This window comes from Pseudophryne corroboree, chromosome 1 (assembly GCF_028390025.1).
Source record: "Pseudophryne corroboree isolate aPseCor3 chromosome 1, aPseCor3.hap2, whole genome shotgun sequence".
Lineage (NCBI taxonomy): Eukaryota > Metazoa > Chordata > Amphibia > Anura > Myobatrachidae > Pseudophryne > Pseudophryne corroboree.
Genome location: NC_086444.1, coordinates 70444158 through 70458000, shown reverse-complemented (window position 1 = coordinate 70458000; position 13843 = coordinate 70444158). Strand labels below are relative to the sequence as shown.

General features: G+C 46.4%; 1 protein-coding gene and 1 non-coding gene across 6 annotated transcripts in view; one reads left to right on the top strand and one right to left on the bottom strand.

The window, feature by feature from the left end:
• The window catches only part of ZFR (zinc finger RNA binding protein), a 176985-nt gene that overhangs the window by 127599 nt on the left and 35543 nt on the right, over window positions 1–13843 (bottom strand). For all 5 annotated transcript variants that reach the window (XM_063960555.1, XM_063960523.1, XM_063960537.1 and 2 more), the window contains one exon: window positions 1647–1788. In XM_063960555.1, coding sequence (XP_063816625.1) covers window positions 1647–1788 — 142 coding nt within the window. The remainder of the gene's footprint in view (window positions 1–1646; window positions 1789–13843) is intronic.
• LOC134961510 (U5 spliceosomal RNA) lies at window positions 7431–7545 on the top strand. The gene has a single exon (XR_010187920.1). It is a non-coding gene; the product is annotated as a U5 spliceosomal RNA (small nuclear RNA).

Below are 13843 nucleotides of genomic sequence, written 5' to 3'. Positions count from 1 at the left end.
CACTGTAAAATAAAAAACCTAAAATATACTTTCTTTCTAGGAGCTCAGGAGAGCCCCTAGTGTGCATCCAGCTCAGCCGGGCACAAGATTCTAACTGAAGTCTGGAGGAGGGTCATAGTGGGAGGAGCCAGTGCAGACCAGTTAGTCTAAAGCTTTCTTTTAGTTGTGCCCAGTCTCCTGCGGAGCCGCTATCCCCATGGTCCTTACGGAGTCCCAGCATCCACTTAGGACGTCAGAGAAAAATAAGAAATTGTATATTCTGCATAACTCTAGATATAGAGAGAGTGCACCTTGCCCCACAGGGTACAGAATATAGTGATAGCAATATGTTAAACAGGAGAATGGAATCCCACACAACAGCTACAGGCACACTCAGTCACAGGTACAATGCAGGAGTTATTACATATAAACAATAAAACTGCACTGGACTAGTAAAACTACATACAAGTATGTAGGAGTATAGATGCACAGTAGATACTGGATGTATATCACAGAATACTTGTACTAAAATATTCAGATTGCAGCACACTTGTTCTTAACTAACACTGTCTACAATGACATGTAGAATACTTAAGTGCCTGTAAAAGCACAGCGCTGATGAGACAGGCAGCTTTACAGAGGAGACAGAGCCCTGCAGTCCCGGAGATCAGCCCAGCTAGTAGTGAAGATGGTGCCAAAATCTCTGCCAGGGTGTGAGGGAAAGAGAAATGCAGCTCCAGGGCGGGACATCAGCAGTAGATGGCGCGCGGAGCTGGGGGGGGGCTACAGGTCAGCGCCTTATCCCCTATGCTGGTCCTCACCACCTGGTACTGTGGAGCCTATATCAAACGGATTTTAGTAAATCTGACCTGTGCTCCCTTACCCTGGTGGATATAGTGGGGTCCGTGTGCAGTACAGTGTCCATGCGGTCTGTTTCCTGTGACCGCAATTAACCGGTGGGTCCCACCTGGGGGACCCTCTTACCTCCTCCCTGATGTTCAGCCACGCAATCCTGGAGAGCATCAGCAGTGGTGTGCCAGATGACTGGTGCGCCTCTGCTGCAAGAACCCGGCCGCAGAAGTAGGACGCACTGCTGGGGAGGTGATTGAGCCACAGCACAGAATATCAGACTGACATAAATAGTGCTGCAGCCCTTGAAGTCTTCTTAAAAAAGCTCTTTTCAGGGCTGCCTAGCGCAGCCCCACCGATTAGCTACCTGCTCTTCTGGCACCAACTTACAAACGGAGCGCCAGTGCCCGGAGGTGGGGTTATAGAGGAGGCGGTGCAATGCATCCTGGGAACAGTCAAAGCTTTAGCCCAGGCATGTCAAAATTGCGGCCCTCCAGCTGTTGTGAAACTACATATCCCAGCATGCCCTGACACAGTTTTGCTGTCAGAGAATGCTAAAGCTGTCTCAGGGCATACTGGGATGTGTAGTTTCTCAACAGCTGGAGAGCCGCAGTTTGGACATGCCTGCTTTAGCCTGTTGGTGCCTCGCATCAAGATCCAACTCTACACCCAGATGTTATTCCCTGTGGAATACCAGTGTACCCCGCTGCAGGGAAAAAAAAAAAAAAAAATTCAATACTATTTTAAAGCTTTCACTTTTTATTTTAAACTTAATATTGCACCAATATACCAAAACAGAAATAATAAAAACAACCTACCTGTCTGGTAGTAGGATTCCGCCATAGACTGCTGGGGCTGGGCAGCCGCTACGGCTGCAGCTGTTGCAGTGGGCTGCTGGTAGTACTGCTTGCTGTCATAAGCAACAGCAGGGGCCGTGGACCTAACATACGAATAGGTATCCTAAAGAAAGGAAAGAGGAAGTTACTGGTAAAACAATAACGCTAAAAGCACCATCACGGGCTGATACGGCGTTTAACGCAAGGCGGCCATAAGGGTTCCTGCACTGCAGGCACAAAGATAATAGTGTACAGTATATTCGCCTGTAGAGTTGTACGCCTCTATGTGTTGCACCCAGCCCCTTTCCATATGCCAAGTCTGGCGCCAGTAATCAGCACACGTGCACCAGTCTGCACTTGGTGCAGATGACACATCTAGAAACAGGTTTCTCTCTTTGGCTGAAAAGCCTGCAGTTACGTCTTTGCGCTCTTTCTGAACTTCTTCTGGCGTAAACACCCCAATTACAACATAAATATGCCCCTTAGGTCACCAGTGTAGGTGTTATTGAAGTGCACGAGAGTCAACCACCCACACATGCATAAGTTCTGGAGCATTATGCTCCACAAAGAGGGGTACGTCCAACTCCGCATCAGGCCGCCTAAGTGTTACATTCAAGCCAATTAAATAGAAAATAGTTTTTAATACACAGATATTATACTCCTCAGATTCCACATTGCTACCTATTAAACTTTACTAAACATTTCAAACGCTCAAAGCACAGAGCTTCCATACACTGCAGAGTCTGCCATATTATTATAGGGAATGCTGGAGTCCTTGCTCTTCTCACCTCTCAGACACTGGTAAAACGTAACAGTACGCCGAGTGAAAGCTCTTTCGGCCTCCAATATAATCTTTTATGATACTCCAACTTTCCTTACCTTTCCTCCCCTGACCACTCCCCCTCTCGACTCGTATCTCCCACAGTCTCTTGCCATTTCCTCCAGGATGTCCCAATGCTTTTTTAAACTGAACATGTCTAAAGGCCCATACACACTAGGCGATTTTGAGCTCAAAGTAACTAACTTTTGGCGTTTTGAGCTCAAAACCTTCTAGGGTGTATAACCGAGAGGTGATGAGCACTCCCGCATCATCGCCGGCCTGTTTTACCGGCCGAGTGAACCACTTTCCGGTCTCCTGTTTCAAGGTTGAAAACTGTTCACCCTGGTGAAAATCACTGGGCCGGGTCAAAATCGCTCAGTGTATGCACTGTGCGATTTTCACATCTCTCTGCATATAGACGGGGCAAAAACGCACAATGTGTATGCAGCTTAAGACTAAGCTGATTATCTTCTCACTCGAATACCCTCACCTCCCTCAATTCCATTATTTATTAACAGCACCATGTGTTCTATACCACAAATCTTATTCTTGACACCGTCGTCTCCTTCAAACACATTCAGTACCTTTCCCAGTCCTGCTGTTGCCACCTCAGAAATCTCTCCAAGACGAGATCCTCTCTTCCCCTGGAGGCAACAAATACCCTCATCCGCAGTTCTCTAGACTGGATACTGTAATCTCTAACTACTCCCCCGTCCCCTTCCTTGCGTCCTACCCCTCTCCACTCCAGTCAGCCCTCCTTGCTGCTGCCTGGCTCACCTTCCTCCCCACACATACTACATCTGCCGCCCCTCTTCTACAAGCCCTACACTGGCTCCCCCTTCCTCCTTTGAACCCAATTCAAACTCCTCACAATGACTAACAGAGTCCTCACCCAACACGCTATTTACATCTCCAACTTCATACTCTGCCTGCCCACTTCACTCCAAAATAAATGCCTGCCTCTCCTCCCAACTATCTACTTCCTCCCACTCCAGCCACCATGATTTTGCCCTGCTGCTCCCTACCACTGGAATTCTCTCTCTCTGATGCTCCACGAAACTTCAAACAGGCTTTCAAGACCTACTTCTTTATCAATGCCATCCAGCTCTAACCAACTGCCCTATGCTGCTGGGTTAGTCTCTCCCCTGTGTGACCCTTGCAGGCCACTGTCCTTTAGATTGCTAGCTCTCACGAGCAGGGCCCTCTTCCTTCATGCGCTTTTCATTTCCTCACAGACACCATCACCACCTCCCCCCCCCCCCCCAATGCCTACAGCAACACCTAACCCTTGCGTTCTGCCGCCCTGCTGCTTATATGGGTATTATGACTGCTGATACAGCAATGTTCATACCATATCCTGCAATGTTCTGTACTGTAAGATACTTTCTTTATCATCCACTAGGGGTCACTGGAGTACTCTTGGGATATGGACGGGCGTAGCCGAACAAGGGCACTGAATATTTAAATTTAGGACCCTCCCCCCCCTCCATATCCCCGAGTACCTCAGTGTACGACCTCAGTGTTTTTTCGGTGCTCACAGCACGAACAAGGCTTGTGGTATATCCACACTTGGATTTTTATTTTTAAATTTTTACTTTTTATTTTTACACTTAGCACATCCCTTCCCAGTTTCTGGAAAAACATGGGTCCGGGATAGTGCCGCTGCATGGGCAGCGAATGGCGTGTCGGTCCTCACAAAGAGCACCCTCACAGCCACAGGCGCTACAAGGCAGCGCATGGCGTGTCGGTCCTCACAAAGAGCACCCTCACAGCCACAGGCAGACTGTCTCCTACTGCAACTGGACGGAGATTACAAGCCCGTCACAGCCAGGAGGAGAGCTGAAAACTGGACGGTGCTTACAGTAAGAAGCCCCGTCACAGCCAGGATGGAAGCCCCGTCACAATCTGGACGGAGCTTACAGAAGTACGACACTACAAGGTATGGTGAGGGGGTCAGGGCGGTCAGCTCACGCTGCCGCCCTGCTGTGTGAGTGTTAACTGTACAGGGAGCTGGCCGCCGCTGAGCACGCCGCTGACGGGTCCCGCTGAAGCAATGAAGTTCCACCTGATAGTGGTTAGAATGAGAAAGGTTCTCCTTACATTATACGCGCAGAGCGGCCGCACGTCACTCAGACGCCGGCCGCTCTCACTGCTCTGAGGGCCCGCCACCACTACGCAGCGCCGACTCCTTGGCTGAACTAAGCAGAGCGGCCGCACGTCACTCAGACGCCGGCCGCTCTCACTGCTCTGATGCGGCACCGCTATGCCGCACTCTCCGGGCGCTCTCACTGCTCTGATGCGGCACCGCTATGCCGCACTCTCCGGGCGCTCATCTAAACAGAGCGGCCGCACGTCACTCAGACGCCGGCCGCTCTCACTGCTCGGATGGCCCGGCACGCCGCCGACACTCTCCTGTGTACTAAAGAGCGGCCGCACGTCACTCAAGGACGCCGGCCACTCTCCCAGTGAAACACCGCAGACACAGGGAGACTGTGTACTGCTGAAAGAAGGAGCTTCCGGTCGGCTCCCCGGCGCTAGATACAGGCTCTCCTGCTCTCCCTGCACCCGATCCCCGTACGCTGCAGGTAACATGGGGATGCAGGGGGGGGGGGGGGGGGGAGGGGGAATAATACCCATAGCAGCAGCAAAGGCTGCATGGGTTCAAGCAGCGCAGCACTTTAAACAATGTACACTGTGTACTGTGATATACAGCACGTTTTATATATATATAATATATAATAAAGCTTTTGCTGGCATAACTGTCTATAATATCAGTATGAACTGATTATATGTGTAAACACTTTGTATATATATATAATATATATATGAGGCTTTGGCTGGCAATAGGTTATCAGTGGCATAACCTATTGCACGTTTAACCAAGTTTTCTGTTATTTTTGGTTAAGGTTGCAAAATAAATACACTGCAGGCAGTGCTCATATTATTTGACTAAATGCATATATTTTACTGTATCCTACAACTGGGTTATAACTGTATATAAGCATAGTAACTGTATAATAGGCTATTAAGCCTATATATATTAAAACTGCAGCAGGTAAACTGTACTGTGATTTTCTGTGAAAGCATGGCATGACGGCCATTTTAATCATTGCTGGTTTTCCAGTTATAATTCTAGACCATACACCTCTAATCCACAAGGAGGCGCAGGGGTGTTAGTGGGAATTTTTACTTCAGGATAATTCTAGAACATTCCTGCCCTACATCGTTAAGCCACCAGAAGGCGCAGGGGTGTTAGTAGGAATTTGGTTCGGGTTTCATGCCCATGTGAACTGCTTTTCACATAAAGAACAATTTAGTTTCCTAATAAATATGCTGTTCAGCAATATATATATAGAGATATATGCCATATAATAATGTTATTAAGGCGTGCAAGTGTCTGTCTGTTGCCTATTATGATGTCTGTCTACATAGCAAATAAGGCTCTAGTGCAGACTAAAAATGTTAACATTGGCAATTCAAATTAAAACAGCGGTAATCGGAGTCTCAGAATAACTCCGCCAGCGCTAACAAAAGACAGTCTTTCCAAAGTGACAATTTTCCTTTGGGTACCAGAGTGTTTATTTCACTAGTCTTATAATTTAATGCACGATTCTATGTCAAATCTCACACCGATAACTACAAGTGAGAAGTGTACATTAGTCCAGCATTCAGATAGTGCGGGGTTTTGGAAAACATTATTAAAACCACAGATACATTTGGGTCACTAGAATCTATGTATGGAACCATGCCGATCACTGTTAAAAGAAGCTGCAAAGTATATCTGTAAAGCTTCTGCTAACGCCGGTTATTTTCATTGTCGCTAGTTAAGTGCGACAAGACCAGAGCTTGTTTGCTCCTAAATTTGATATATGTGTAACGCCATTTTATCCCTTTAGGATATTCTGCCATTAGCGCATACAATACTTGTAACGGCGTTTTATTCCTTTATAAGAAACAGTCACGCCTTGTAACGACAGGACGTTACAGTCAGCAAGCCAGTGGTTTAATGACCTCTTTTACAATTGTGGAAGCGCGTCTTTACATGTTACATTTGCGAGGTTTCAGGACTTCAACTCATACATGTCTCAGCTATTTACAGCTTAAAGTACAAAACTGCCTCTGTCGAACGGTTTGGCAGGTTGTCATTTAGTCTTTGCTGGTTTATAAACCAGGCAGTAGTACGCCAACAGAGTCAGAGTTATTTATTCACCTCTGTTTTAGCAAGACCAAACAGCTCTGTCGCAATATCAAAAGTCATTTACTACAGTAGAAAATGGATTTTCTGCGGTTAGTATTTGCTTATTGGAGCCACAAAATTTGCATAATTGCATTTGATCTTGACAATGCGTATTTACCCAGTCCGGTATGTTCATCACAGGTTCTAGCGTTTGCAAATCGCCACAACCATTAACCATTTCATATCTACCGTTGCTTATCGCTTTGGGTATTTACCAAAGTGATGTTGGGATGATAGCTCATCTCACATAAGAACTCTGTCTCAACAAAGTTCCTCTAACTTGCGCTACTAAGGTATACTGCGGTAGCAGATCAAGTTCGAAAACAATCGCATCTAATTCCGTCTAAACGATGTCAATGCCTAGGTAAGATGATAAATACGGTAAATCAAAGACTTTTACCTACTACACCAGCAATAACAAATGTACGTCTAGTAATTAGTGCAAAACACGCACACTAGCGGTACATTGGTGTATTCACCTATTAAGAATAAAGATGTGTTTTCAATTTAGTTCACCACCCTTCACTCGCGTTTCCCACAGAGGGAAAAGGGTGCATATACTCTGGACGACAGTCGCAGAGGGTCAGGATTTGTAGTTAAAATCAGCGACAAAGGTTCTAAAACACGACAGATTGCTGTCGATAAAGGTCCTAGAACTCTGTGCATTTTACAATGCAATACATGATTCGCTTTCAGTCTGACCAGGTATATACTCTATTTTCTCTTCAGAACGAATAAATCTTTCGCCTTTTACTAAAGATTTCTGTGGAGAGGAACAACCATGAGTTTCAGGTAAATGTTTGATGCCTGTCTCACGCTGGCCTTAAGCAGTCAAACAAGGCAACGGCAGTTGCATACACAACAACCAGTGAGAACCAAGAAGCCGCATGGCAATGCGGCATGTGACTCAAATCCTCAATGGCTCAGAACACCATTATGTGAAAATGTCAAGAGATCATTACGTGAGTGGACATCTGTTAGACAGAGGATCTCACCCGTCAGAATTTGGATCCTGAAAACTGGACATTAAATCCAGAGGTGTTTCATAGGTGAGTCCACAGAAGGGGGTTACCCTCAAGTATACATGATGGCATCTCGCCACAATTACAAAAGCTCAGTATGTGTACAAAACAGATCACAAGGGCAGTGGCGGTGGAGTCTCTCACATTCATGTGGTCATTCATCATCGTGTATCTGGCTCCACCAGTTTCCGCTGCTCTCTCTGTTGTCAAAACGGCTCATAAGACAGTTGTCACAGTCATACTGGTGGTAGCTCATGGGTTTCGGAGAAGTTTGCTTCTCGAATTTTCAAGGAATACTTGCACACGATCTTGGCCCGCTCATAATACGTCCAACCTGTTACATCAGGGAACGTTAGTTTACCCATAGTTACCTATGTACCTATTATCTAGGTACCGCAGCTGCGGTTGACGGGGTGAGGGTGCAGACCGCCCTCTTAAGAAATTGAGCATTACAGTATCGGTTATACTAACCATGTTACGAAATAGTAAGCCGTTTAAGGCAGCTCATTTTTACAAAATTTCGTGTGCTTACATAGGTTGTAAACCTCAGAAGTTTCCAACATCATCCTTCAAGTAACCCGTATTCTGTTAAACGGGGTGGGATGGAAAACTGCGTTGATCTGCACGAAGAGTGCAGGTATCTGTGTGGTAAACTTATTTTCAAAGACGTTTGCCTCTATTGGCGTCTGTACACATCTTTCTACAAGGTGTCATCAAAGTTCACACTCTATTTATCCCACCTACAGCGCCAGGCGACTTGAAGTTGGGTTCAGATTTCTTACAGTTTTCATATTTTGAACCCTTTCAACAAATGGGAATTAAGTTTCTCACTTTGGAAAACAATTTTCTTATAGCCTTGGCTTCGGCAAGGGTTTTGTTTTCATATTTGGGTGCCTTGTATTCCAAGCCACCGTATTTGAGTTTTCTCATGACAAAGCAGATCTTCGGACGAATCACGCTTTCGTATTCTTCACATCAATATACCAATAGGGGTTCCTGTGTGGACAGCACATTCTAGAATTCTGAATGTGGTACACGCATTACGCGTTTATATATGTCCCGAACGTCAACAGTATGTGATATAAATACGTTGTTTGTTCTCTATGATACTGCCAACTGGGGTTAGCCAGTTTCTTAGCAGACATTATCCAGTTGGGTAATAATAATGACTACAAGTCAGGTTTACTTTAAGGCTAAGTTACAATCGCCTACGTCAGTAATAGCTCATGCCACAGGTTCTGTGGGAATGTCAGACCCAGTGGGTCGTGGAGTGTCTAAAACGCGGCTATATAGCCTTCATGTGCACCATGTTTGTGCACGTTTACACGTTATAAATGGTGGCGCCATCAGCATTTAGCTTTGGGCTGCCTACTGTTACAAGTATCAAACAGCTCTCCCGCCCACGAGGGAAGCTTTGGTACGTCCCAAGAGTACTCCAGTGACCCCTAGTGGATGATAAAGAAAATAGGATTTTGGTACTTACCAGGTAAATCCTTTTCTTTGAATCCATAGGGGGCACTGGACGCCCACCCAGAGCAGTTTTACCTGGGTTGTGTTAAGCTCAAGGGAGCTTAGGGTAACAAGTTTTACTTCATTGATATTAAGCTCAAAGGAGCTTATGGTAACACATTTTCACCGATTGGTTCAAATTATAAAGTTCTATCGGTTATGGTGTCAACTGTTTAGTTGACAGTAAGGTTATGGGTCAACATTGTGTTGTCCGTTATGTTATAGGTATTCTCCATTGTCAACCTCTCTATATCGTTCCTGTTCGCTCAGTAAAAATAGGATTTTGGTACTTACCAGGTAAATCCTTTTCTTTGAATCCATAGGGGTCACTGGAGTACTCTTGGGATATGGACGGGCTTCCGTAGGAACACAGCACTGAATATTTAAATTTAGTAACACTCCACCCCTCCATATCCCCGAGCACTTACTCAGTGTTTTTTACTGAGCCGAACAGGAATTAAGAGAGGTTAATAATGGAGTATTACATATAACATAACTGACAATAACGAAGTTAACCCATAACGTTACTGACAACTAACAGTTGACACCCTAACCAGCACTTGTAACTTGAACCAGTCGGTGAAAATGTGTTACCATAAGATCCTCAGAACTAACCCCAAGTAAGTAAACTGCTCTGGGTGGGCGTCCAGTGACCCCTATGGATTCAAAGAAAAGGATTTACCTGGTAAGTACCAAAATCCTATTTTCTTTTTCATCCACTAGGGGTCACTGGAGTACTCTTGGGACGTACCAAAGCTTCCCCCGTGGGCGGGAGAGCAGTTTGGCACTTGTAACACTAGGCGGCCAAAGCTAGATGCTGATGCCGCAAAAGTATCAAACTTGTAAAAGCGCACAAACGTGTGCACTGAAGACCATGTAGCCGCCCGGCAAAGCTGCGTCGCAGAAGCCCCACGACCAGCTGCCCATGAAGTTCCCACAGAACGTGTGGAATGAGCGGTTACTGACGTAGGCGGTTGTAACCTAGCATGAAGGTAAGCCTGGCGTATGGTCAGTTTTATCCATCTGGATAAAGTTTGTTTAGATGCTGGCCAACCCATCTTGGCAGCATCATAGAGAACAAATAACGTATCCGTCTTACGAACTGAAGACGTTCGGGTTACATAAACGCGTAACGCACGAACCACATCCAGAGTTCCAGAATGTGCTGTCAACACAGGAACTACTATTGGTTGATTGATGTGAAAAGATGACACTACCTTTGGTAAGAAGGCGGGATTCGTCCGAAGTTCCGCTCTGTCATCATGAAACACCAAATACGGTGGCTTGCATGACAAGGCACCCAAATCCGAAACACGCCTTGCCGAAGCTAAGGCTAAGAGAAAAATTGTTTTCCAAGTGAGAAACTTTATATCCACTTGTTGTAAGGGTTCAAAATATGAAGACTGTAAGAACTCCAAAACCAGATTCAAGTCCCATGGCGCTGTAGGTGGAATGAAAGGAGGCTGTACCCTGATTACACCTTGGAGAAAGGTGCGTATAGACGGCAATAGAGCCAATCGTCTTTGAAAGTAAATTGACAAAGCAGATACCTGCACCTTTAGTGTAGATAAACGCAATCCTCCATCTAAGCCTGATTGTAGAAACAACAAAAGGCGGCATAACTTGAAAGCTGATGTCGGAAATTTCCGAGCTTCACACCAACCTATATAGGCTCGCCATATTCTGTAATAATGAGCTGCCGTAACCGGCTTTCTAGCTCGTAACATGGTTGGTATAACTGAATCTGGAATGCCCTCTCTTTTTAAGAGGGCGGTCTCAACAGCCACCCCGTCAAACGCAGCCGCGCTAAATCGGGGTAAAGAAAAGGACCCTGTTGTAACAGGTCTGGACGTATCGGGAGCGGCCACGGATCGTCTGCGAGTAATCCTCGAAGATCCGAGAACCAAGCTCTCCGAGGCCAATGAGGCGCCACTAGTATGACTGTGAGCGACTCTCTTTTGATCCGTTTTAGCACCAGAGGGAGCAGCGGAAACGGTGGAAACAGATACACCAGACTGTACGGCCACGCGACAGTGAGAGCATCCACCGCGACTGCCTTTGGATCTCTTGTTCTGGACACATACTGGGGCGTTTGATGATTGTGTCGAGATGCCATCAGGTCCACCTGAGGATAACCCCATCGCTGAACCAACATGTGAAACACTTCTGGATTTAATGACCATTCGCCTGGGTGAAGATCCCGACGACTGAGATAATCCGCTTCCCAGTTGTCCACTCCCGGAATGAACACGGCCGACAATATCACCTGGTGGTATTCTGCCCAATTGAGGATTCGAGCTACTTCCCGCATTGCCATGCGGCTTCTCGTTCCTCCTTGTTTGTTGATGTATGCGACCGCTGTCGCATTGTCCGACTGCACTTGGACAGGCTGAGAGCGAACCATGTGCACCGCTTGTCGTAGCGCATTGAAAATCGCGCGGAGTTCTAGAACATTTATTGACAGCAATTTTTCGTGATCCGCCCAGAGACCCTGGAGCTGACAATTTTGAATTACCGCTCCCCAACCTCTGAGACTGGCGTCCGTAGTTAGAATTATCCAATTGCAAACTCCGAACCGTCTTCCTGCGGTTAAATTGTGTTCCTTGAGCCACCATAGCAGAGAAACTCTTGCTATTGGTGACAACCTCACTCTGTGGTGAATCTGCAGATGCGAGCCCGACCACTGGGCAAGCACGTTCAGCTGAAATGGACGAGAGTGAAATCTCCCGAACTGAAGCGCCTCGAAAGCTGCCACCATTGTGCCTAACAGGCGAATGCACAAGTGTACCGACACTGTGCGTGGTTTGAGTACTAATTGTACTAGATGGCGTAGCATTTGTACTTTCTGTTGTGGTAGGTAAATCCTTTGATTGACCGTATCGAGAATCATACCTAGGAACTGAAGGCGTTGAGACGGAATCAGATGTGATTTCTTGAAATTGACAATCCAACCGTGGTGAACCAATACATTGTAAGTTAGCAGCGCATGTTGGGTAAGTATCTGTTGAGACGGAGCTTTGATGAGCAGATCGTCTAAATACGGAACTATCGTCACTCCCAGGGATCTGAGGTGAGCTATCATCACAGACATTACTTTGGTGAATACCCGAGGCGCTGATGACAGGCCAAACGGCAGAGCCTGAAACTGGTAATGGTTCTGGCGTATTGCAAACCGCAAGAACCTCTGATGAGGCTGCCAAATCGGAATGTGTAAGTACGCATCCTTGAGGTCTAGCGCAATCATAAATTCCTTGGTCTCTAACCCCGCAATCACCGACCGTAGAGACTCCATTTTGAATCTGTAGTAAGTTACGTACTGATTGAGGCCCTTTAAGTTCAATATTGGTCTGACTGAGCCATCCGGCTTCGGGACCACAAATAGACTTGAATAATAACCCTGACCCTGTTGGTGTACAGGGACCGGAATCAACACTGCCGAATCCAGTAAGGACTGAATGGCAATTTGCAAAACTGTCCTCTTGTCGTCCGACAGAGGCAAACCTGTCTTGAAAAACCGCAGAGGCGGAAGACAGTCGAACTCTATTTTGTAACCTTTTAACACTAAATTGCGAATCCAGCCCTCCGCGGACGTGTGGAACCACGCCCCATGGAACGTGTGAAGGCGTGCTCCCACAATTGGAGATCCGAGATGGGCTGGTAACCCGTCATGCCACTGGCTTGTCGGTAACCTTAGCGTCTTGGCGAGTTGTGTTGGTTTGACGGAAACCACGTCCTCGACCACGTCTAGCTGGCGTGGCGGATCCTCTGCCACGTCCTCGAAAGGGCTGAGGTCTAAAGGATTTGAACGAAGGTCCAGCGTACCTTCTTCTTGGCGCAGGTGGAGGCAATGGTAAGAACACAGACGTACCTCCCGTAGCCTCCTTAATCCATGCGTCCAATTCTGGACCAAACAACTTCTTGCCATCGTAAGGCAACGCCTCTATACTTCGTTTGACCTCTGCCTCCGCTTGATAAGTACGCAGGTAGAGTGCTCTTCGTGCCGTAACTAGCGAAGATGAAATACGAGAAGTGAGCTGACAGACGTCAGTAGACGCTGTACAGAGATACTCTACAGCCTCAATCATTTGATTCACCTGAATTATCAGGTTTTCGTCATGTAAAGCCGATTTGAGTTCTGTAAGCCATATTATGAGCGCCTTAGTGACCCAAATGCCAACCAATCCAGGTCTTAGCATCACACCTGCTGCTACATACATGGATTTAAGCATAGTTTCTATCTTACGATCTGACGGATCTTTAAGCGTAGTAGCTGATGGCACTGGTATGGTTAATTTCTTGGTAAGCTTTGACACTGAAGAATCAACTATTGGTGGATTCTCCCATGTACCCGTTACCGATTCTGGAAACGGATAACTAGACTTAAATCTGCGAGGTATAGAAAACCGTTTATCTGGATTCTGTCTGGATTCTACTAACATCTGATTTAGAGAATCCGACACAGGAAAACTTACTGGCGTCTTCCGTCGTTTAGTAAATATGACCTGATCATTGGTGAGAGGCTGCTCAGCTTCAGGAAACCTTAGCGACTGCCGTACCGCTCTGATGAGATCATCAATGCCGGAACTGTTAA